General features: G+C 50.2%; 1 protein-coding gene across 1 annotated transcript in view; it reads left to right on the top strand.

Annotated features, from left to right (window-relative positions):
* Positions 1-25,938, top strand: part of DAAM1 (dishevelled associated activator of morphogenesis 1) — a 98,292-nt gene that overhangs the window by 30,379 nt on the left and 41,975 nt on the right. Inside the window, 2 exon segments of the mRNA XM_049828646.1 lie at positions 8,421-8,644; positions 21,832-21,921. Coding sequence (XP_049684603.1) covers positions 8,462-8,644; positions 21,832-21,921 — 273 coding nt within the window. The 5' untranslated portion in view covers positions 8,421-8,461.

Here is a 25,938-nt window from a genome sequence, read left to right as displayed (position 1 = left end):
TTCTCAGCCCTAGGTTCGTACTTCAGGGGGAAAAAAATCACTCTGGATTAACATCAGGGTTTAAAAATCTTTAAAGGGAAATCAGCATTGCAGATGGGTAGGCCAGCTGAGAGATCTGACAAATGTGTTTTGTTTGCTTTGGGCACTTTCTGGACTACAAGTTTAATGATATCTTGAAGTTAATGATATCTACCCATCAGGGTCCCTGTTAGGAAGGACTTCTGTTTACAGCAGTCTCCACCCAGTTTCCATTTTGAAAGAGAAAAAACCCCAGCTTGCTACACACCACGAGCTGCATGAACACCAGTGGTTCTGGTAGCCTCACCTTAAGCATGGATAATCCTAAAAATCTCCAAATACAACCCAAAACTAGCCTGTAGGGACTCAGCTGGTAGCTCCTCGTTGCCTTGCCATGGTGGTGGCCCCACGGCAGATGTTGCTGTGCTGATGGACTGGAAGCGTCTGCTGCTGAGCAACTTGGAAACTCCAGTTTGCAAAGCGAAATTAATTAAGAGGCTTTAAAAGAGGAAAAACCTGCCTGCCTTACCCCTTGGTTTTACACTCAGAGAGCCCATCTTACCCTGGGGATTACTGCTGAAATGGGGAGCAGTGAAATGGAAAGCTCAGCATTGAGGCTTTGCATACGATAAATCAAAGTCAGAGCCCAAATATTCACTGGAGGAGCAGGGCTTGAGGCTTGGGGGGAGAAAAAAGGGGGAATTAAAATAAAGGAAAGCTTTTATTGAACTATTGTTCTCCAAGAAAAGGCTAATTGGCAAACAAATATCCTCTTCCAGTGGGAAATACTTCTCCTCTCTCCCTGCTTGCCAGGCTGTTGAGTTTTTATTGACAAAATTTGCATCGTCAAAGAGAGTAGTCAGAGCCGGGAGTGATCTCAGTAATGAAGCAACTTAAATACACATCCTTTCAGATGGAGAGGGAAATATTGAGAGGGGAGGTTTCCTTCCAGTGGCTGGGCTAGGAGGTGGTCCCCATGCCCGACATCTCAGGAGGTTTCTCATCGCTGAAACTGCTCTTCCTGGCTAATTATATGTAACTTCCGATATGCTTCACAACTCACTGTTATCAACCTCCTGGAAGTGTTTTGTGCTTTGCATGAGCATTTTCCCCCAGGTGGGGCCAAAACCGTCACTGGAAATGGAGCGGGGCTGGATGTTGGCTTGTGCTTGTGCCAGGTGATGAGGATGGAGGTGGGATGGAGGAGGATGCTCACTCCGGGATGCTCGGTAGTGCTGTAGCAGCCCCCTGAACTGCTCAGGGGGTCTTGCATCTCTCTCTTGACTGTTTTTGGCCTCAAGGGCTGCCTAGCCAAGGCTTAGCATCACCCAGCCTGGACACCCACAAAGGCTCCCTGAGAGACCAGGTTCAAATGGGAAAGGACAACTTTTGTGAAGGTCTTCTCTGCAAGGCAGCAGGCTTTCAGGAGAGCCCCAGGTCAGTGCTAATCTTTCCCCACGCATGACCTTGGCTCTGAAAGGGCTGTCTCTGCCCCTTTGAGCCCCACCACAAGGCAGCACCGACAGCTGCCACCCCAAAACAAGAGCGGGGTGAGGGGAGCACTGGGAGGAACGCTCCCTTGCATCGCCTTTCCTTTCTGCCGGGTTTTTCTGTGCTGCCTTTTGAAGCCAGACCGGGGCACGGGGAGGGCAGAAGGATGCTCCAGCATCCTTCCTGGAGAGTGCCCCCGCCGCCTCCGCCTCCCTCCACCTTACTGGGAAGTCTCTTGGGCTTAACTCACCTTCGACAAGTGTTCTGCCTGGGTTTCAGGATGCAAATCATTCAGGGCATTTAAGGGAGGAATATGTGACTTGAAAACTCTTTCTTCCTCCTACCACCAACCTGGCCCTCTTTTTTGTTTGCTTCTGCAAAAGAAGGACCACAAATCCACCCAGCTGCTGGAAAAAAGGCACGTGTGCATTTGTAGAATTGGGTCATTTAGCACCCTAGTGAGTATTAAGAAATATATATATATTTATATAGGTTCCCAAACTGGGTCTTTTCTGTGGTTTCACGCTTGTTGTCCTTGTTCCTGAAATAAATGGCATTTGCCTGAGCTGATCTGCTGGAGCTCCCATAAGAAGCAATCTGTAGCGGTTTAGAGGATCTGGCGCCAGCACTCAGCTCGTCACCGATTAAGTTTACCCTTTTAGTGGAGAACTCGTGACCTCCTTCAGTGTTACTGCGCTAGTCACCATCTAGCTGACTGGGAAACTTCCAGCAGGGTTTGGTTTCTAATCCTCAAAAACTAAACAAAGTTTTGCTCCAGGAGCATCTTCCCTGGTCAGATTCACCTGTGCACTGAGCTGTGCTGGTCTCTGCAACCAGCAGAGGGGTAAAGGACTGTGTGGGGATCTCCGGGGCAGCTCGTGCCATGGAGGATGGATGCTGCAAGCCCTCAGCATCTTCTCCTTGGACCCAGGCTTACCTTCGTGCCCTGGGACAGATGTGGTCCTGCAACACACCGGCAACCATCCCTTGCTCCAGACTTTTGCTGGCTTGCCAAACCGAGCGGTACTGCTCTGAGGATTGATTTCAGTTGGAGAGCGTTAAGACAGATCTCATCTCACCCTGCTGTGCGCCACGCTCTTCCCCACAAAAAAATGGATTGCAGAGTCAACAGCGTGTGTGCTTCCCTTGGCCGGGAGCTTGCTCGTGCGCCAGAGAGGCGACTTGCAAGCCGGGCTGTGATGTTCTCGCAATGCGATGGAGGTGGTTGCTCTTTTCACTGAGTAACATCATCAACACCTCCCTGGGGGGGAGCCTGGGAGGGAGCCCTGTGCAGGCACATACAAAAAAGCCTCTCCCAGCACGTTCGCTGCTTGCAGTAGATGTAAATTTTGTTTAGATGGAAAAAGGAAGGCTTTTTCTGGTGTGTTACAAATTTGTGCAACCGGGTTTCCCCCCCACCCCAATGAACGTGTAAGTGTTTACTGGCTCTGTGAATCAACTGGTTTGATTTTTCTTGCTGAATTTCACCATCAAGCCCCTGAAGCTCGCCTGTCCTTGAGCAGCATAAAATGCCTTCTTGCGAGACAGCAGGCCCAGATGTACACTTCAGGTTGTGACGAATGCCACAAGAAAAGGAAATAATACAAAGAAGAGGCAACACTTTTTAGGCGAGCATTGGGTTTTTGACGGTGCTGGCAGATGGGGCTTTCCAGGAGCGAGCTGAGAGCCTGCGACTGCAGCCAGCTCTTGTCAGCATCCTTTGGGTACTGGGCAGCCCGAACAAGATTTGGAGATGCAAAACTCTCTTTGTTGGGTTCATGGAGTATAACAGGATTTCTGGGAAGGGGGAGGAGGGTAATTCAGGATTTGGCAGATGTATTTATAAATCCATGAAGCCCAAGTCTTTGAGATTTGCTAAGGCTGAGAATTAGTGCTCTTGTGATTTAGCGATGAGTCAGGCTCCTCCTGGCAGCTGATTTTCCTGCGGTTTCACGGGAAGGGTCCTGTCCCCATGCCCTTTTGCGGCTGCTGTTTCACAGGTAGATGAAGGGGGAAAAGGCAATCATCAAACAATTTAAAGCCTTTTAGCCGAGTGTTTTGGGGTTTTTCCCCCCTCCTGCTGATATGCACAGATTTTCACCAAACGCACACATTCCCTCCTGCGCAGCCTGTGCCTCAAAACAGCTTTATGCTGGAGAAAAGGGTTTTTGGAAATCAGCATGGGAGCTTGTGGCCAAGAAATCATCCTGGTTACTTTAAATAGGAAAAGCCATGCTGGGGATGCTGGCACCATGCTCAGCGTGGGATCCATGCTGGAGGTGCTGGTGATGGGCTCAGGTCCTCCAGGCTTCTGCATTGGAGGGGAGGTGGCTCCGGCTTAGGGGACAGCAATCCTGTTTCTGAGCTTTTCATCCATGCAAGGGCTCTGTTTCAAGTCTTTATTTTTGGAATTTAATAATGCTTGGGTCCCCCTTGTTAAAAAGCGTTTATTTGCACCGGCTTTGGTGCAAACATGAAACAGAGCAGCACTTCTCACTCTTGAGAGGGACGAGCCTAAACGCTGCTGCCTGATCGGATGGGCTGAGCACCACGCACACGTTTCGGTGGGCTCGCAATTGGGATCTAAACCTAGAAGAGGTCAGGTTAGTGAGCGGAGCCAGGGAGGGTGCTGGCTGTCTTGGGTCCATAAGGTGAAAAATCCAAACGTGCCCAGGGACAGCTTTCATGCTTCTCAGGGGATGCCTCAAACGGACAGCTGGTCTGAAAAATGCTGTGGGAGCAGCCAGTTTTTATTGCTGTGGAGGTCTGGACATGACTTACAATGGAAGGAAAATAATCTAGAAATATTTGCTTAAAAAAATGATGCAAGTATTTAGTGGGTTTGAAGTGCACCCCGGCCCTGCGCCCTGCGCTGGGTGTTAGATGCATGGGGAGAAGCATTGACGGGGAGGGTGCACCATTGCTCAGTGGTGGGATGGGACAACCATGGGGTGCAATGTGTAGGATGCCAAATTTCTGCCTTCTACGTGCTGTAAAAAGTGGTCCAGGACACCTGGCTCTAGCACTTGGTGGGGGTGATGGTGTCTTCCAAAACTGCCTGCGGAGGCCAAGCGCCTCTCAGCCACCGCCAGCCAAGGAGGTCACTTTGCAGCGATGGAAGAGAGTCAGAAAATTTCTGTCAGTCAGGAGCATCCCAGGCTGCACCAAAACTCTATGGGGTGTGGAGAGGCAAAGCTTGGCGTGGCCCAAGATGCCGAAATCGGTCGGGGCTCGGCAGAGACGGTCAGTGAGCGTTACTTCACTTGCACAAAAATACTCTCCCCTTGTGCAATGCACTGAAATAAAGCTCCCCGTTGAGAAAGAGCTCGCTCAGGATCTTGCATCCTTGTTTTGGGAGGGGATGGGAGAGGAGCCAGAAAAACAACACGCTAATATTCATATTTGAGGATTTAGCTCCTAGCTTCTGGGCGGCTTTGGAGGCGGGTGTGAAGGGGAGCGTGCATGCTCCTTTGCATGTGTTTGTACCCTTGCTGGGTATTTTTAGGCTGCAGACCGCAATGCTGTAATACTGGTGCTGGCTTTAAACCAGCTTGTTGGGGCATCGGTCACAGACAGGCTTTGGCAGCACATTGCTCCACGCGGGCTAATTTAGCTTGCCGAGGAGGCTGTTGAATATGCAAGCGGTAATTGCTGCTCTCCTTTCCTTAAAGCAAAGGCGGAAACGACACCGGGGTCCAATTTTCTCCTAATGACTGATTTCATTTAAGCACTGCTCAGGGCGATGTAGGCTTGATGCTTTTTTTTTAGGGCTGGGAAAAAAACCCAAAACTTGTCTCTCTGTGCATCGCTGAACTGCAGCCCATGGCCTCTGTCTTGCGTGGGGATCCCAGTCGGTCCTGGTGGCACATGTTGGGCTAAGCTTCTTCTCCTCATCATCCTCTTCTCCCTGGGCTTTCAGGCTGAGCCCATCACACGCACATTTCCACCCTTGTTTCTGTGAAAGCAAAGTTGTTTGGGAATGATTCAGCCCCATCAGTCCTGCCTTGGGATTTGGGGTTTGGCTAGAAGTTCCTTCAGTGACCCTTCCCATCCTATCTTCCCTGACTCTGTACATACAGGGGCAATTAAACTTAATTTATTCTGGCCCGCTCGATAGTAAAGGCCAGAAAGCACCATTAGATCACAATCTGACTTAAATTTATTGATCTAATTAGCGCTTAAAGGTATAAATGGGAGATGGGAGCAGGACACTTAATATGTGATGCTGTGTGGAACTGGTCCCTTCTGCGGTCCTTAATACAAGCCTCCAGGTTGCCAGGGGCTGTCAGTTTTTCTCCATGAATAACTGATTTCCGTAGGTTTAGCAGGGAAGGAGAAGGCTGCGTAGCTGGACTTCTGACGGTGCAATCTGCGCTGTCTGCCGCTCTCCAAGACCTGCCAGGGAGCCGTGTTTTGATTTTGATCCATCATGTCAATGAATATTCATCAGCCTTCTGAAGGTTTAATGCTATTTGCCTGGTAGCTAACATATTCTCTCTCTAACCCTTTTTAGCCTTGATTGCTAATAACCTACAGCCCACTCAGCCTGCACTATAGGGTGGTTTGGTTTTTGTAATTGTTTATAGATGAAAATGAGGAACCTCAGTAGCTCCAAAGCTGGAAGAAGCTCAAAAATACCTTGTCTTGGTTGCTACATGACTCTCTGCTTTAAAACCCCAAATAAAACCTCGTCTTTTAGTCTGTCATTCAAACTCCTCATAAAACATCGTCAGGAGCGTGTATCTGAAGAGCAGGTGTTGTTCTGATAAAAGCTTTCAGTACATTTTTGCAAGCCCAAGTCAGAGCTCGTACATAGCAGCAGGTTTCAAGGATGAAGTTGACGTGGTGTTGAAAACAGGATGGAAAACACCCTGTAGAAGAGGAGAACAGGTCTATTTGCTCCGGACCAGCTGCGGGAGCAGGATCAGGCCCTGCTCTGGGCATGGCGTGGCTGTACACGTGGACTGGGAATGACCAAGCAACCAAACTTTGCACAGCTGAGGATGTGTGGGTCGGGACCAAGCTCCTGCGCCAGGCATGAAGCACTGGGCAGCCACCAGCATCTCTGTCTGTGCCCAGCTCATTGTGGCTCTTTAAAACCCCAATCTGCAATGTTTTCCTCCACGTTGGAGGGGACAGAGGTCTGTGTGCCTATGGTTTTTTGTTTCCCTCCCTCCTCTAGGAAAGAAACTCCCCAGCAGGTCCCAACCCCCCCTAATACTGAAGGGATGCCAGCAGGCTGCTAATGGATTTGCTGCGGTGCTGGCTGCGGAGGAGCTGCGATGAGAGAGCTTTCATGGCAGCTGAAATTCCTCCAGCGGCTGCATTTTTCTACATCCAAGATGCTAAATGTGAAATGAGATTCAGGGCTCTTTGGGAAAAGGGACCCTCTGGATTGGGCATAGAGCAATTGCACAGCCTGGGATTATCCAATGTGAAGACCCAGTAGCCGTTTCCCACCGTTCGCGGTTCAGCAGATGATTACACCATGTGCTAAAAACGTGACATCGAAGATAATTTCAAGGGTCAGATCCCTCTGCTAAAGTAACGTGGGTAGAGCCTAAATTTTCTGCAAGGTCCCCATTTTGGGAGGGCAGCGTTTGCCATGCAAGTGGTGGTGCAGGGTCTGACCCCAGGTCTGCCCCCAAACTGCCTCCGGTGCTGGCTCTCCGCGGGTCACAGCAGCTGTTTATTTGGGTGTATAAATCTGTAGTCAGAAGGGAATGGCTGGCTCCAGGGAGATCAGACACTCCTCTTCAAATGACGACCTTTTTTCCCAAGTCTCTTCATAGCTTTGTTAATAAATCTGAGTCATCCTTATTTCAACTTTCTGCATTAACCTTGGCTGTTTGTCCTGTCTCTTAACATCTCGGCGTCCTGTTTCGCAGAGATAAAATGTGTGGGTGTGTGGCTTTATAAGACAAATGTTTAGGCTTTTTAAAAATTCTCTACTTTGCTGGTTGACTTTTTTTGTTAGGGTGTTTCTCTGCCATCCTCGTTCCTCGTAGGTGGCCGCCTTCTTGTATCGTTGTCTTCACAGTTGCCATTTTGGGACAGTATTTGCCAGGTCCTTGACATTATCAATCAGGCAAGACACATGTCTCCCGCCCTGAGCTTTGCTCCCAACCTGAGTTTCAGAAATCAGCAAAACCCAAGTGACCGCCAGCATGAGCGATGCCCGACGTAAGCACTGCGTAGGAAAGTCTGAGCTACCGGCACCGTGTGATTTTTATCAGCTGAAATCGCGTCTTGTAAATATTTACTGGAATTTCAAGTAGGGTTTATCTAATTAAAGCCAAGTAAAACTTTCCATGAAAAAAAGCCGCCCAACCGGCAGCTGCCGGTGGATGTTTAGGGACACATTTAAGAGCTGAGGAGAGAATAGAAGATATTTTCTCAGCTCTGCTCCCATCTGTGGCTCAGGGCATCCTGAGCCACATGAGGTCTTCAAGCACCGAGTCATCCGTGCTGGGGACCACGTACCTGGTGGCTCTGAGTAAATCCAGCTGTTCCTGGCAGCAGCCTCCCAAATTTGCCATAACCTAGCCGCACTGAGACGGGGGCTGGCCTGGCTGCCACCGCACGGGAAGGTTGACGGGGATTTGCTGAGATTTGCAGCAGTGGTGGGGGTCCAGGACCCCTCTCCCTACGGGGATGGCGGCGTGTCCCCCCTGCTGCTGCCGGCTTCGGCACAAGGCAAAGCAAACGCATCTTTTTAATTCGCGCGGTCGTCAAGGTTGCCAGGACCGTAAACGTCAAATCTGAGCAGAAATATTTGGCACGTAAACCATCTCCGCTCTTCCCCTCCGCGCCGAGCGCGTGGGTGGCTTTGATTCCTCCTCCCCTCGGCGGGACGGGAGCGCAGCGCTGTGGGGTGGCTGCTTGAGCCTCCTCTCTTCTCTTCCCCTTAGGATCTAGTGCCCAGGAGGGAGGGACGCAGAGGATTTTGGCCATGGCCCCAAGGAAGAGGAGCGGTCGGGGGATCTCCTTCATCTTCTGCTGCTTTCGCAGCAGCGACCACCCCGAGATCACGTACCGGCTGCGCAATGACAGCAGCTTCGCCCTCCAGACCATGGAGCCCGCGCTGCCCATGCCGCCGGTGGAGGAGCTGGACGTCATGTTCACCGAGCTGGTGGTAAGTAGGATGCTTTTTATTTTTATTCCCTCCCCAGCCTCTGGGTGTTTTTTCCCCTCTTTCTAGTCTCCCCAGGCTTGGTTTTGAGTTTTCAGGCAAGCTTTGGTGTGAAGGGAGCATCAGGAGCTGCTGTTGGGAGTGGTTCTGCACTGAACCTTGAGCTCTGCTCCTCCCTGAAGTCCTGCCAGTTTGGGATGGTTTCTCTTTCTTGTTAGAAAGCCTTGATTTCTTAGAGCAGGGGCTGGGGGCTTGTCTGGCTTTGTGCACCTCTGGGGTGATGCAGGGCTGTCCGAGCCAGTAAAGCAGGTTGTCCCTCGTAGGTGCAAAGTGACTTTACTTGCTGGGCACTCTGCTTCGCAGAAATCCTTGGGTGTGGGCTAAATTGAGGTTTGGACAGTCAGGATATTGTTTCTTTATCCCTCAGTACCAAACCCCTGAAAAACATGAAAAAAAAAAATTGACAGCCAAAAAAGCTTTAATTTCCTCTAAGCGAAAACATTTTGTTGTGGTTTGTTGGATGGACCCAGAGTGCTCCACTTGGAGTTGATTCAGCAGTGAAATGGGATTTCTCTATGGTGTTTTGATGCACAGAGGGAGCTGGGAGTCGTGACGCTGCTCAGTCACACCTCATGGTATATAGCATGTCCTGTTAGATGCCAGGCACTGTGGTTTTGGTGACCAAGCCACTTGGTAGAGGAGAGCTCCAGGCTGTATGACGAGAGCCAGTTTTGCCCAGATGTCCTTCTCCATGGACAGGATGAGACGTCTGGCAGACTGGGACGCCCAACACAGCACGGTGGGGATGAGACGTCCCTGCAGCAGGACTCTTCTTGCAGCAATTGTGCAAAATGCCACTGGTCAGGTTTGGTTTGTTCAGGTGGAGTGACTGCCTCCGTTCCACGTTTTTCTCCACTGATAACTTGGCCAAATCAGATTTTCCTGGGGAAATTCTTTCCCATGGAAAACTCTCCCCATGCCCCAGCCAAAGGCGGCATAAGGGCTTGTTGCTCTGTGGCTCGGCATCGCCAGCCGGGCTGAAGGACGCATCTACGCAGCCTCACGTGCTGGAGCCCCACCAAGCCTGTGGCACCTCGTCTCGGCCCAGGATTTTCAAAGCATCTCCCCCAAATTCAGCCGGATGCTTGATACAGAGGCTGAGCCACAGGGAACCGCGGTGTGTACGGTTGAGGCAGGAGCCCAGCGGTGCTTGCAGGGACCGGTCAGGCCTGGGATATGCCCTTCTGCTCTCCATCTCTTGCTCCGTGCTGCTGAGATTTTGGTTTTTTTCCCCCAGCCAAGGGTGGGAATAAGACTCAGAGGCAGCTGCTGCTCCAGGGCACACCGGCAGCAGGAGCCATGCTGGTTCCCCAGGGACTGAAATCGTATACGGAGGGGGGACAGCAAGTGCTCACCGTGCTCCTGTGCAAGCAGCTGCAACCCCCTGGCTCCCCAAAAAACCCAACAGGCAAATCTCAACCCGAGCCAGTGCCGGGTGGGAAGGAGGGGGAAGCCAAGCTCTGCCCCGCGGGTGCAAGAGGGCAGATTCCCATTCAGGGGAGTGAAGTTGCAAATCCCCCCCCTCACCCCCCATTACAACAGCTCCTTCTTGCTCTCAATAACCTGTTGGTGTCGGGTATTAAATTTCAGCATTAGTTAAATGGTTTGGAAAGTGTCCCACTGTTTCTGTATAAACCCACTGTGTAACATTTGGAAGAGAGACAGAGAAAGCACTCAGAGGTGCTGGGCTGATTTTTACGCCTGCAGGAGCCCGATGCAACCCGGCCTGTCACGCTCGACTGTCCGGCGTGGGATGGCTTGTGCCCGCTCGGTGGGACCAGGGCTCCCTCCAAAGTCCTCGGTTGTCTCGGTCGATTGGGTTGAGGGAAGTCAAAGGGGTTGGAAGGGATCTGGAGACTTTGCCAGCCTCAGGTTGGTCCTTGGCCAACTCTTCTCTTGCAGCTTAATAGTGACTTTTCTGCCCCATTTGTTCCCATTAGGGACTTGGAGTGGCAGGAGTGGAAGATTTCAGGCCTGGGATGGGTGGTATCTTTGGGGACGTTGCAGCAGTGGGTTTGGTCACCGGGCTGGACAATCCTCCCACGGAGACCAACAATCCAGCAGGGTCCCTGCTCCGCAGATCCCAGCCTGCTGCATACACCAAAGGGCAAAACCTCTTTCTTTTTGGAGCCATCCCGCAAAGTATTCTCTGGGCTTCGGGTGTTTTTTTAAGTGTGCCTGTTGGTCCGACTCAGAAAACATCCGTAGCGTGAGAAATCGGTGATTGCCCCGTGCCAGCGACCAAGGACGAGAGCCTGAGCTGCAGAGGGACGTGGAGCAGCTGGGACTCCAAGGTCAGCTAAAGGCATGATCTGCTCTCCCGGTGTCTGTTTTATGGCCTGCTTTATGTTAGATGGACACTTTGGATTTTAACTAGAATAGTTAAATAGAATAGTTAAATAGTTAGGGTTTTATTCTGTGGCCCTGCAAGTGTTTCTCAGGAGGAACAACAGGGAAACAAGGGATGGGTTTTTTTTTGCCTGGGCACAAACAGGAACAATTAGCCTGTAAGAAATACCTGATTTCATCCCGAACTGCAGGGACAACGTGCCCTGGCCCAGCCAGCGGCACGCAGCAGGCAGGGGCTTTTCCCCGGCTCAGGGCAGATGCAGATGTTGTTGCTGTGGTCAGTGACCGATCGCTGCTTCCTCCCGGAGGAAGCTTTTCCCTTTCCCTTCCTTTCCCCCCGCCTGCGCTGAATGGGTTTTCTTCGGGGTATTGTTGGGATGTCGCTCAAGCGGGCACCAGCCCTGTCTGAAAGGCTTTTCTTTGTCCGCTGTCCTGCTGGGGCTCCGGCCAGACTCAGCCACCCAGGAAGGAGCAGGTGCTGGCAGGGAGGCACAGACAAAAGCAGGGTGTTTCAGGAAGATTTACTAATTTGCAGCTCCCTTGGCTGGGAGGAGGTTTTTGCAATTTCGTGCAGCTCTCCTTGCATCGACACCGGTGCAACCCCCGGCTCAGACCGGCGGTGTTCGCTTCCTGGGGCTCGTGCAGCGGTGTGGTACCTGCCAGGCAGCATCCATTGGATTTAAGGAGTCGCGGGAGCCGTTGGTCCTCCCGTAGGACACGTCGGGAGGATCGCTGGTGCCGTGGGGCTGCTCGACCCCGGCAAGGGGGAATATCTGGGGCTGCGCGAGCTGCCTGCGAACCAAGAGAACAAAGCTGTGCCATCTGCCACGGCTTCTTTCAAGAGGCTCCTGCGTATCCAGGCTAACAATACGGCATTTCTTCAAAGGCTGAAATCTTGCTTGCGCGCTCAGAGAAAGCACTTGCAAAGCTCCACATAATGGGGCCATATGGTAGATCTTGCCGTAACAATCCTCCCTATTTTCTGCCAGCAACTAGACTTTCCACCAGATGGGTAAATGACTGATGTCCTTTATATCTGCTTAACACTCCCTGTCGCTCTGAGGTTTGTAATGAAACGCTCTGTGTGTGGTGGTGTGCATCGGCCCCACGGGATGTGCACCAGGCGGCGGGGGTTGGAGGCACACGGGGGGGATTGAACGGCTTGGTCCGGAGAGGGCAGCGGGAGCCCCGGCAGGACCCAGGACCCCTCGCTGGCACTCTTCCCGGTGGGGCAACATCTCTGTCCCGGCAGTACCAGAACGATGCTCCGGCAACTCCTCAGACCACCTGGAGGAGCCGCCGGGTCCAGCGTGGCTTTGCTTGCCTCTGGAGCATTCATTGTCATTAGCAGCGGGGAAGAAATTAGAGCAGCCACCGTCTAGCCCTGCATCCCACCCGTGATAGGCAGCAGCCCACTTTTAGCGTATGAAACCAGAACAGGTAACCTTCCCCGCGTCCCTCTGCCCAGACTCCAGCACCCAGCAGGTCTTAGGGACCTGGGGAGGTGACACCAGGAGGTGGGTGGCTGGTGGCTGTGCAGTGTCCCCAGCCCCCTGGGCTCAGGACTGGTGCAGACCCTCGCCCGCTGACGTTGCATGGTGTTAGTCACTGCCTTCACTGGGATCTGCTGGAGGGGAGATATTCACACATGGTCTCTGAAGTGCTGGGCTTTATGCCTTCCCCTCCCGCAACGTGGAAGGCTGCTCCATCCCTCCCTGCTGCTTTATGAAGTAGTGGAAACTTGGGAGCCTGGGGAACAAAAAAAAGGTCTCTGGCAGCTTCCAAGATTTATTACAGCATTTGTTTTTGCTGTACTTGGGGCAACTAATGCATTTCATTAGAGCCGTTCTTTGGATGCTATCTGTTAGGAGATAGCATCCCCCGTCACAGAGATTAATTCTGTGTCGCCTTTGAAATGCTTCATGGTGGGTGATCGGTCTGTGGCTCATGATGTGGGCTGCTTGGGTAAGATGCTCCATGCGTAACTGTCCCGCAGAGCCGTGCCTTCCCGCCCTCTCGGCGTGCTGGGATGATTGCAATTTTATATGCTGCCCAAATGGGGAGCGGAGGACTACCTCAGTGCGAGGAGAAAGCGGTGGTGCGGTCAGTGTGAGCACTGTTACGTGTTAATAACAGTGCCAGGTTGGGAACTCATTGCTAGAGATATCCAGTTTTACTTAGGAACTTAAGTAACGTGCTTTTCCCCCAGTTTCTAATCCAGTAAGGAGAAAGTATGAGGTTTTTGGCCTTGCAAAACAACACGGCTTTTAAGTAACAGCTGAGGGATCAGCTGCAAAGCCAAGCTTTGCATTTCATGCTTGCAGGTCAGCTGTCATTTTTTGCTGCCTGGTCTTTGCAGCATTAAGGACTTCAGGATTTTGTGAACCACTGAATGGTGGCCGAAGCCATTTTCCCCTATATATGCAAAGAAAAGCAGGCAGTTGGTACCCAGAAAATTGTGTCCTGGGCAAAACACCCCTTTCTGCAGAGTCCCTCCAGGGTCAGACACTCAGCACGGGTCTTCTGACCCTGTCCCACCACCATCTCCCACGACCAATCTCCCTTGAGCTTACGGTTGCTTTTAAGGAAGAAAACCAAGTGATTCGGTAATGTCTGCTTTTAAATTCACTCTGCAGGGAACCATGTGGACACTTTTACAGGTCTGCCCAGGTTCTGCTCATTAGATGTGAACAGCCTGGACCTGCCAGGCTCCCAGCCCAGCCCAGCCCAGCCCACCACTCACAGTGCTTGTTTTCATCACCTCGTGGCATTATACCCTCACAGATAATCTCTTAAACGTATGTTTTAATAGGTAAGCATCTGATACAGAAGTCACACACCTCCTTGGCGAGAAAATAAGGATTTTCTGCCTACACACGTTCCACGAACCTGAATGAAGTAATCCACTGAGGAACGCTATATTTCAGCTGAAGCATTCATGTAATTGCAATATCTGTAACAGCTACAAACTAGTGTGGGGGCTTGCCCAAAAACCATGCTGTTCCCGACCTGTAATTTTACAAAGGAGCCATGTTATAGCACAATGTGAACTCCAGCTGAAGGTAGAGAGCACATAAGAAACCCCTTTGTTTCCAGGAGAAGTACAGCTGAAGTGGAAAAATTATATGGTCTACCTGCTAAATGCTTTCCACTTTGCACTTCGTAAAAGAGGAGGCCACATCCCTGGGAGATGCGTGGGCAGCTCATTCGGTAACGCGTCGGTGACCTTAATTGAGGCATTTAGGTTTTTGGCTTGCGCCGGCTCCAAGTGTTTCTGGCACAGGTCACCACGGAGGGTACCGGCCTCATTGGATGGGGCATCTGCTCCAGCAGTGGTCTTCTCCTTCCCGATGGCTCAGTGGTTGGGTGTTGCTGGAGTTATAGGCAGGATTGAGCAGCACATGGGTTGTGCTTCATCACTAACCTCAGCAGGAAGCTTTCCTGCTGGGAATAGTCCATGCATGCCTCGTATCCGTTGGCAGATGCAAATGAAAGCTGTCCATACCGCTGTAGTATCTGTCGCCGGCAGAGTCCGGGTGTTCCTCGACGTGCAAGCATCACCAAAGTCGGCTTTTGGCAGCTGAGGCTTTCTGCAGCCCCACAGGCAGGATCCTGCCTGAGCACCCGGAGGTCCTAATCCCCACCAGCTCCAGTGTTCAAATCAATACTGTTATTTACAGGGATCAGCTTCCCTTCCCCAACAACACATCTATAAGCCCAACTGATGCCTGCTTACTCTAGGCATCTTGCTGGATATCAAACCTCGGTCAGAAATCGACTCCTTCGGGGTGACTCTCTGTCTTTGACCCTAACTAAGTTCTTAAAAATGTCTTTAGGATGCCATATGTGACTAAAGCCAGGGTTGTGGGGAAATGAGGACCACTTGTCCCATCCAAGTTATAGGTATGCAAGGAATCCATTTCCATCTTACGTTGCCCATCAGCATCAGGCTGTGGCTGGCTCCTGCTTCCCTAGGCTGCATCCTTCGGGTCCCGTGCGCAGAGTGGTAAATCTTGGGAAGCTTTCAGGATCGAGTTGGCGTGGGGCTTTGCAGCCACTAATTCCCACCCAGCCCCTTTTTGAAGCCTTTCTCAGGGTGTTATCTGGAGAAACCTTGGAGCGGTTTAGCCCCAGACCAACCTTGCACAGTTTTCTTCCGTCAGCATCCCTGTCAGGCAAGGGGACATCTGAAGCCACACTTGACCTGTTGGCTTGACTTCCAACTTCAGTAGCTCTCAGGGATGCCAGCCACAGAGGTGATATCTAAAAACTGATCGAAAAGGGAGCCGCTTCTTTGGCTCCGTAAGTAGGTGGGAAATCCACATCTGAAATCTTCTTCCTATTTTTTGCCAGCTCTATGCTTTATTATGGTAGGAGGTTCTCCCACCAAAGGGCAGTCATGCCCAGCTGTGGTTGGTGGGATTTAATCTGTTTTAGCTATCACAGTAGTAAATAATGGGCCAATACACCTTATTTTTTTGTTTTCAGGGTTTATGTACAATTGTGTGGAAAAAGTGTGCAGGCAATCCACCTGCAGAACTTCTAGATCTGAGAGTGCTCTTAGGGATAAAATTGTGTAGATCAATAACTCAGGCTGGAAAAGTACCCTGTGTTTAATTAAAGTGGGAGAAAGGTTTTCCAGATGATGTCGGTGAAAAGGTCACAGAAGGCCGAGCTCAATAAATAAAAAAAAAAAGAGTATATAAGCAGTTATAGATATATATTACAACAAAAAAGATTGGGAAACCTAAGTGGATACTTCTTTTTTAAAATACACTAGCATTGGAATATGAACACCTTTAAAACATTTAGCCTATTGAAATAATGAATTAAATTAAATAACATTAAAGCATTACATGCTGTCTGCCTCAGTTAGGTGTTTGAACTGATGGCAACATGAACCAGCTGTGACTAGAGTTTATTGAAGAGCTAAATCAGCTATTGATGGCCATAATCTTTCCCACAGAGAAGAAAAGAATACATATTTTATTTATGTATGTCCAGGCCGATAACTGAAAGCTGCAGAGCAGGGTGGATTGAGGTCTTTTCTCTTCCAATCTGGGACTAAAAATTCAATGTGGGAGGAGGTTGACTAGGCATAAGCACTTTGAAGTGCTTACACATTATTCCTTGTTGCTGCTACTCATTCCCTTGCTGTAAGCAATTTCCTTTATTCAAAAAATTAATTACATGATAAAGGCAAAATTAATAAAAATCTTCTATCTGTTATGCTTATTCATTAAGAAATATGAATAGTTGATTTTTATTCATGTTCTGTAATTCCAGCTGCATGTTGTTGTGGATAAATTAAAAATATACAGTGATAATGTTGGCTGGGGTCAGTTTGTCTGAGGTTGTTTTTAAGTTCTCAGGGTCCTATGGCTGAAAAGATGTGTGCTAGGGAGGAGGTATTTTTATTACTGATACTAAAAATAGAAGACTTCATTCAGTACCTTCCTATTTAAAAAAAAAAAACAAAAAAACAACAAAAAAGATAAATCTGCATATGTTGAGAATTGCAATCACCTAAATAGATGTTGCAGATAGAGGAGCTCCTCCTGCGGTGCAGGATGCATGTGAAGGCGGTTGTTGTTTGCGCTGTAACAGCCACTGATTAATAAGTCTGCTTCTTCAAGAAAACAGCTTAAAAAGAAAATAACGAGCTGAGTAAGATGGATTCTGAGGCAGAGGTTTATCGTGCGCCGGTGCAGATCGCGGTCAGGGCTGGCAGTCACGGGCAGGCAGCTGCCCAGCTGGCCGTGCGGGCAGCGCCTTCGCCCAGCGGAAGAAGATTAGATGAGGTACGGGGGGAAAAAATGCTGATTGCTGTTTCCCTTGACACTGCAGCGTTCTGGGATAAATCAAATTGATGAACTTGGAGAAGAATGCCTGGAAGAGAGTGAAAAAGCGATATGACCCCTGAGAAAGGAAGTTGATGCAGGCTTCAACAGGCCATTATTTATTTAATTTTTAATTCCCATGCTGTACCAGTTAATGCCAAATGTTGCCAAAAAGTTCCTGCTTGTTTCTTTCTTTCTATTCTTTTTTTTCTTCTTTTTTAAGCAATCTTGGATCTCTAGTGCTTTGAGGATGCAATGGAGCTTGCCTTTATGTGCTGTAGTCTCACTTACAGAAGGCTCTAAACTCTGCATCCATCCATCAGGAGTAAATTCACTTGCTTTTTATTATGTTGGTCATTTATTGATCCGGTGATGTCTTTCTGTATGTCTGTTTCCATATATATATATATATATATATATGCACACATATGTATGTATATATAAACACAGAACAAGCCAGCAAATTTTAATTAATTTTTATTTCAATTATGGCAATGGATGATCTCCTTATTTTCCCGCATCTCCTCCATGTATTACGGTTACACAATTTATTGGCCGGAAAGGTGCATTAGACTTAAAGGTTTTTTATCATTTTTCCTACAACTTCTAAAGACATTTTGGTAGTGCAGACCCCTGTACAGGGAGTTGTCCCTTACTTAATCTCTACTCTTCAGCTTCTTCTTGCAGAATGTTTGGTGGCCTGCGGGACCTGTGGGGTGTAGGGGAAGAACCCACGATGGTTGTGCTGGGGGGTTGCGGCCGTGGGTGGGCAGCGCTCGGGCTCGCCCAGCTCCAAGAACCTGTTCTGGAGGTCGTTTCTGAAGTCAGGAGATTTGCAGCATCCTGCTGGCTTCTTGCTGTTGCCCCCATTAAAGCCTGTGGCTCTCAGCCTATGGAAGAAGCTCATTAAAACATCCACTGAGGCACGGGTGAAGTGGCAGGGACAGGAGTTTGCACCGAGGACCGCACTGTGAGTCTGGGGCTGGACTTGGTGCCCTTTCTGCTGGGAGGGTCAAACATTTCTTCCAGCGGCAATGCCTCGCTTTTCTGCTTGGTCTGGCTTTGCCTTCAGGAGGTGGTTGGAGACTACGGTGGCTGCAACCCAGAGGTGGTAGAGCGTCCCTTCTTGGAGATACTCAAAAGCCATCTGGGCATGGTTCTGGGAGATGGCTCTAGGTGGCCCTGCTTGATCAGGGCATTGGACCAGATGACCTCCGGTGGTCTGGGCTCCTCATACCACCCGACTGCCAGCTTGAGGAGGTATGGACCATGGGGACACGTCCCTCCCACGCGCCGCTGTGTGTCCTCCAAGGGAAAGGTATAGATCACTTGATAAAAACTTGTTTGGCCCATGGGATTGTGCTCACAGTGTACTGAGCTGAGCCACGTGTTTCCAAGGTACCTTTAGGAGAATGGTGTGGGATCACCTTCGCTGGAGCTCGTGCCATGCTCAGAGAGAGGGGGAGGTTTGCTTGGCTTGAGCAGAGAGCCATCAGCAAAGCAAGCTGCATGGAAGTATTTTGCCTCCTAGAAATAGCAACTACACACCGAGAATCAAATCTCCCCTGTGATGTTTTTTTAAAAATCATATTCAAATGAAGATTTAACGTGGAAACGTGTTTCCTGATCTAAAGGTGAATAGTTTAACTGTACGGGATGAATATTTAAGAGTAGCATATCTCTTTCCAGTAAAAACACTCTGGGCAGAGACTTCCTTTTGGTAGCAAAATGAGGCTGTTATTTTACGTGCCTTTGACCCGATTCCAAAAAAATATTTAAAATAGCAAAGTTGGCAGATCCTGCCATGGGTGGCAGCCAGGTGGAAGGGGCAGAGCTGTGAGAGGTGAGGCTGAAGTGAGGGTGAGGGCTGCGGGGGAGATGGACACCGACCCACTGGTTATCTTCTCATTCTTCAACAGCCGCCAACATCGCACGCTGTAACGGGAGTGCATGGCTTGCAAATGGCCTATAAAATTAATTGCCAGTTAGAATTACCTAATTATCGAGCTCGTGATTATTAATTGAAGGCGCATATGGGTTTGAGGTTGTGCACGGCTTCTCTGCGGCGCTACCACCCCGCTGTGCAATTGCTAAAGGCTTTGTCGGAGCTGTGTTTGTACAGTGGTCTGTGAGCCCCTGGAAAATGGCTAATGTTCCTGTCCTCTCTTGATCTTTTGGAGTTTGAAGGGTAGTTTCTGAGTAGCCTGCCAAGGAGTACTGAGATAGCCATTAGTGAGCATAAGCGAAGGGCTGGAGGTGGGTGCCGGAATCCCCATACACGTAAAAGCAGCAAAGACCTGACTCTTCACAGCTAAGTTGCTGTTACAATTCAGAATAACAGTCATTAGTCACTGTTTGATTATGAGGATTTTCATATTTGCTGGGTACCCCATAGTATTTATTTAAACACCTCTCCCAAGCATACCTATCATTAGGTAGGTGTTGCTGAGTGATGCAGGCTGCAATGACTGAACGTGTTAGAGCTGGGCCACAATGAAACGTGCTGTGTGGGACTCAGAAGCGTTTCTGCACCTTTTTTTGGATGTCTTTGCATGTTGTCATGTGCCAGCACCTAGTATGTTCTTCTGCTTTATCCATTCTTGCTCCCACGTAGGCTTCAGCTCAGTTTAGACTTTTTTTCTTGGTTAATAAATCTTCACGTTTGCACAAGTTGTATTTTTAGGGTATGGGTATTTTGAAAGTTTCAATAAATATTTTTCTTAGAACCTGAGCACGGATGTGCGTGGCTGGTGTTTTCGTGCCTGAATCCCAGATTCACGTGGCAGGGAAGTGAGGTTGCAGTGGAAGCACTTTCCTGCTTTCACTCAAACCCTCACGGCAGAGGTAAATATTTATCGGGAGACCCTCATCCTCTCCCACATGCCCAAATGCCCTTTTCCAACGAGTTGAATTTCAGCCAGGCCCCTGTGTCAGGTGTTATGCTGTTGGCTGCCTTTAGACCTGCCGAATTGGGGCTGAAGCAGAGCTTGGGTGTCTGACCGGCTCGTCGTCTGAGGAGGCAACGGTGAAGGATGTCGAGTGCAATTTCTGTTTTGAGGCATGGAAGGGTGATGAGACTTGCCCAAGGCTGGGAAGGAGATCGGTTGCTGGATATGAATCCCTGACCTCCCAAATTGTAAGGACATGGGGAGGTTTGCAAACGGTGCTCGTTGGAGGAGTCCCTAAGCCAGGTTCTCCTCCCTGGGCGCAGGGGGAGGAGAGGTGTCTCAGGTTGGGCACAGGCTTTCTCAGTCCTCACTTTTTTCCAAGTCTCTGTCATGGCAGCATGTTTATTTCTGTTGTAAGGGTGTCTTGCAAGTCTGCTTCCAGAGCTGCACCAACGTCAGCTCTGTGCAGCACAGTGGTTTGAAGAGTCGGTCGATACGGGGGGGAAAAGTCAAGGAAGAGGCAAAGCTCCTCCATGCGTATGTAATGGAAAAAAGCTCCACGACACCTTTCCTTTTGAGGAGTAATTTCATCAAGAAGTGAAATCAATACCTGAAGTAGATGGATAAGCCTATCCGAGATGTTCAGAACCGCCGGCACCCTTCCGTCACTGTGTGTTGTGCTGGAGGGCCCTTGGGTTTGGGTTACAAGATAGCTGAAGGCTCCCTTCCTTGGCTACTGGGTACAATATGAGCTTTAATTAGATTAGCTGAATTTCTTCGTGGCCTGAGGGCTTGCTGATGCAGGGACCCATCTTCCCCCCTAGGCATCTTGCTCAGCCTTCACCAAATGGGGCTTTTACCTTTCATTGAGGTACCAGGGGCTACCAGCTTTACTTGATAAGCACTATTATTCAGGCAGGGAAACTTTAATGGTCGCCATGTGGTATCTTTTTTTTTTTTTTTTTTTTTTTTTGCTTTTTTTAGTTGCTGGAATTAAGTGTGTAATTTTTAATGGGGATCCTCTTACTTAAATCCACTGGCTGGGGGCCATACCAGGGCTCTCCTGTGACCTTCTGCAGCATTTGCAGCACTCCCAGTGCTGCACCAACACCCCTCCAGCACGAGGATTGTCATCAGTGGTGGTGATTTTAAGAGACATCCGTGGTTGTAAGATCAATGTTGGCTTTAGCAACGAGCCTCCCAGCCCTGCCTGAATGTTTTATTTAGTTCTCTGATAAAAGCTTTGACCTACATCTAGCACCAGGAAGCGACGAGGCTTTGATAATACTCGGGCATCCCGGCGGACGGCATGCTGCTAACCGAGTCTCCAAGTCGAAAATGGATGTGTCCTTTAAAATAACATCAGATAAACCAATAAAGGTTTCAGTCAGTAAACAGCTTTACCCCTGCCAGGCAATACGTAGTCCAGTTTTGATGGAGAAGATGTACCTCTTTATGAACTGTAGATATTAGGAAAAGAGCTTTCTATTTTTAGTTATAGGAAAACAAACCGAAAGCCAAAAAAAGCCCCAGTTTTTAATGATATGAGGGTGTCAGCATTGGAAATGGGCTGGGCCGCTCAGGGTGCTCAGTGAAGCAGTTATCTGTGGTGGTAAAAAAGGTCCTATTTGAATTGTTCTTCGCTGTACGTGTCTTAGATGCGGTCTATCATCTGGAGCTCTCAATCCTCTGTGCGAGGCTATCTTGCGGGCAGCTGTTAACAGCTTCATGCCTGTCCTTTCTAAAACGCTTGCTGCCTTTAAAAGCAATGAAGGGGATGTCTGGGAGGAACGGGGCAGGGAGGTTTGCAGCCCCATCCTCCCGGCAGCCAGCTGTAGCCCAGGAGTCAGAGGGAGGTCAGAAACAGCAGGATGAGAATTAGCATCATTGCCCTGACAAATCGATAGTCACGGGGCGATGCTGCGGGCCCACCGCTACGCTGTGGTGTGGCCCCACGTTGATTTACGATGCTTATCTGGGGGGTTGTGTCTGTGCCATCACCTGTTTGTGTACTCATGTTGCATGTTTTGTGGGGTTTTTTCCCCCTTTCCAGGATGAACTTGACCTCACGGACAAGCACAGAGAGGCCATGTTTGCGCTGCCGGCGGAGAAGAAGTGGCAGATCTACTGCAGCAAGAAGAAAGTAAGAGACCCGTCTGCGGTATGGTCGGGGGCTGAGCCCCTTCCCTCCCCCATGGAGGGTGGGGAGGAGATGTGGGGAGGGACACCGCTCTCTTGGCATGCTGAGTGGTATTTGGGGTGTCACAGGAGTGTTCCCTGGGGAAGCGAGGGCAGCCAGTGAGGTCTGCAGTCTCCAAAATGCATAGCTTTTCTTCCTGAGCTCGTTCAGGCTGGAGGAGGCATCCCGGTGCCCCACATGGGTGTCCCCCACCTCTGCTCATCCATGCCAGCACAAGCAGGGCAACCTGGAGCTCCAGGACACGGACAGCCTGCCCGAAAGCCTCCCCCTCTCCTGGCTTTCCAGTTTGCTGCCTTGAAACAGGCTTGGGCATCATTTTTGTCCTCCCACCGGCTCTTGCCAGAGGATGGCACAAACGAAAATACCGCTGGGGAAGCCATGCCCCTGCAGCGCAGCCTGTGAGAGCTTTAGCTCGGTGGTGCAGAGGTTGCTTCTAGGGTGAAGCTGTGTCACCCCTGGGGTGATGAAGGGCTTTAGGTTCACGGGTGTAACTGAGATACCGCTGATAAGAGACGAGGGTTGATGTGAGTCACTGATCCGTCTGCCGAGCTCCGCCGGCGTGACGCGTCCTCTCTGCGATGCTGCCCTCGCGGCCCCGTTTCTCAAGCCGAAAACATGCACGGACATCTTCCCAATGCTGGTAGGCTGACATTTGCTTTTGCTCTTGGGGGCGTGCAGCCCAAGCAGCGTGGGGTACCATGGGCTGGCAGCCTGCCAAGTGGCCAAAATCACTCTTTTTTTCCCCCAGTAAACTGAAGATTTTTGCCCCTGTATGTTGGCACAGGAGTTACTCCCGGCTATCTGTGCTGGGACTCATTTTCCCTCCCAGCCTTGGCCAAAGCAGAGATCCTGCAGGATGTACTGCTGTGGGGAGAAACGGGGCAAAAATCTTCAGTCTTGCAAGCAGATGGAAGGACACCAAGGCCTGTGAGGGAGATGCCCCCAGCTGGGGCCATGGGCATGTTGGAGCAGGTCCAGAGGAGGACCATGAAGATGATGAGAGGGCTGGAGCACCTCTGCTATGAGGACAGGCTGAGAGAGTTGGGGTTGTTCAGCCTGGGGAAGAGAAGGCTCTGGGGAGACCTTATAGCAGCCTTCCAGTACCTAAAAGGGGGCTTAGAAGAAAGATGGGGACAGGCTTTTTAGTAGACCCTGATACAATAGGACAAGGGGTAATGGCTTTAAATTAAAAGAGTGTAGATTTAGACTAGATAAAAGGAAGAAATCTTTTACAATGAGGGTGGTGAAGCACTGGCACAGGTTGCCCAGAGAGGTGGTAGATGCCCCATCCCTGGAAACATTCAAGGTCAGGTTGGACGGGGCTCTGAGCAGCCTGATCTAGTTGAAGATGTCCCAGCTCACTGCAGGGGGGTTGGACGAGGTGACCTTTAAAAGGTCATCTCCCTTCCAACCCAAACTATTCTATGATTCAGTGATTCAGTTCCCAAATTCGCCTCTGCGTCCCCTCTCCTGCCTGCAGGAGTTGCCTCAGCAGTGCTGGCGGTCGCCTGGCCCCACTCGAAGGGTGCTCGGTGTCATTAATGCCTCTTTTCTCCTGCTGTAGCAATGGCACCAGATTTTCCAGCCACGTTTTAGGCCAAGAGCAGGCTTACCTTGCTCATGTAGGATTAAGTTTTAAGCCTCTCATAAATACCCCTGAAATCCCTGTATTATTGTTAGACAGAGGCCTGCCATGCCCGAGATTCAAATCGGAGGGGAGAAGAGATGTTAACAAATTACAGGCACTGGTCTGAATCAAGAAGAAAATGGGCAGGGGATGCCCTCTCATCACTGCCTGTGGGATAAGCGGAGCCGTGCTTTAGTGAATCTGGACAAGGAGAGACAACAGAGACTTAAATCAAGCAAGCTGTGTAATTATTTTTGTGAGTGGAGATTACATGCTGTCTAATCTCCCGAGGAGGGGTTTAGATGGGTCTGATGGTGCCTCTTTCCCGTTCCAGCACCTCCTTGCGCTCATGGTTTTTTAAAAACCATCCTGAGAAACTCCCTACTCCTGGGGGGTGTTGAAGGAAGGAGCCACAGAAGCACCCCGTGGCATCCTCAGAGGTCCTCAGAACAGGCTCCCGTCCAAGGCTGGAACCTGGCTGCTGTTCTGCTCTGGTCCTTGTTCCTCTGGCTGCTCTCAGCCGCTCCTTCCCTGCTCGTGATGCCGTCTCGGTGAGCTGCAGAGCGTACGTGCCACTGCTTGCTCTGAAGGAGTTGTGCTGGTGGAGACGAATGCTTTTCTCCTGCTTTTTAATTAAAAATGAGCGAGACCATATCAACAGAGTCTCCAGCAGTGGAGGAAACCAGGAATCACATGGGCTGGAGAACGTCTCTATGCACAGCAGGCTTTAGGCAGTCCCACTCCTATGTGATGAGGACCAGTAGGCAGCAGAAATATCAGTGGCTATCCCAGTGGCTCATGGTAAATCTTACTCATGTACCTATGTTTTTATGAGGACAAATCACCTACAGGGTAGCTTGGCATCAAGGAGAGGGGCTGGGCTTCTCCAGCTGAGAGCAATGGCTGGGGTTTGGCCGGAGCAGTGGAGCTGGAGACAGGGCAGGGGTCCTACCCTGCAGGCTGAGCGGTGGTGATTTGGGAGGTCCAGGATGCACCCAAACCCTTTGGCCTGCCTGTGTTTTATAGCAAGTCATCACTTGAGATGCTGGTAACACCCAGTTTCACCTGGTGGGTCTGAGGGGGCTGGCAAAGGTGGACATCAGTCACAGGCAGCTGCCTGACTTACCAAGGATCCAAAATTGTCCCTGAGGAGTTTTTGCTCTTTCCTCTGCTGCCAATTTTGGCTCCTGTTGGAAACAGACTGTTAAGAGTCAGGCAACTTTGGTCAGATATTGAGTCCGAAAGTGCCAGTTTGGGGCGTTCCTAATTTTTAGCATTTTCCCCATTTTCCTGCTGGTTGCAGTGCTCCCTGCCACAATCGCAGAGACCAGTTGCAACGAGCTCCATCTCGAAAGAGCAGCACAAGGCAAGACAGAAATGCTGCCCAGCCTTTTCCTGGGGCTTTTCCTTGAAAATCAGCTTTGCTGGGCTCCAAAATATCTCGTGCTGTGGCTGTAGCCCATGCAGCCAGGGCACTCCCCTGCCTCAATCGACAGCAAAGGTGTGTGCAGCACAGAAAGCATTTGAATATCTGTCCTTCCAGCACGTTCCCTGCTGCTGTGTGCCATGTCTGGGCGCTTCTGCTTTGCCATCGATGTCATCCACCGTACTCAGCTCTCCAGAGTGCATCCCAGTTGTTGCATGTTTTATATATTCCCATGATGGGCAAGATTTGGTAAAAGGTGCCTAAATGAGACATTTTGTTGGGCTGGGTTGACCTGGAAAGGCAGCTGGCAGCGCCTGGCCTTGGCACTGCTCGTCGAGAGGAAATAAGGGAAACCAGCTATTCCCCAGGCGTATTTCCTTCCCTGGAATATTTCCCCCTGGCCTGCAGCCCTGTATCCTGGTTTCTCTGCCCTGCAAGCAGCTGTTTTTATCCCAGCCCACAGTACAGGCTTGGCAGGGCAGAAGTTTTGTCCTCCCTGATTCTCCATCCATGGAGACGCCAGGTCTGATCCCAGCCCTGACTCTGCTCGGAGCGGAGGGTTGCGCTAGGTGAACTCCTCACGGTCCCATTCCACCCGCCTGCATCACCCTGTGATGCTCTGGGGGGGAAGGGGGGAGCAGAAAGACAGACAGCATCTCGTGATGGGGTCTGGCGAGTCTGTCGGCAGCGACCCAAACAGGAACTGAAGTCTACATTAAATCCAGCAGCCGTGCAGTGCTTGGGTCAGGAGAGAGGTTTGAAGATTTTTGGAGAGACCTTCTTTGAAGTCGTCAGCCCCCTCTACGGCTGTAATAAAGCAGGGAAACGCAAAGGTGGAGATGCATTAACAGCGGGATGAAATCTGCTTTTAGAAGTGGTATTTCTGGAGGATGACTCGTTTCATACC

Source organism: Accipiter gentilis, chromosome 25, assembly GCF_929443795.1.
Source record: "Accipiter gentilis chromosome 25, bAccGen1.1, whole genome shotgun sequence".
In the NCBI taxonomy this organism is placed as follows: Eukaryota; Metazoa; Chordata; class Aves; order Accipitriformes; family Accipitridae; genus Astur; species Astur gentilis.
Note: the sequence above shows the minus strand (reverse complement) of the source record. Positions and strands in the feature narration are given on the sequence as shown.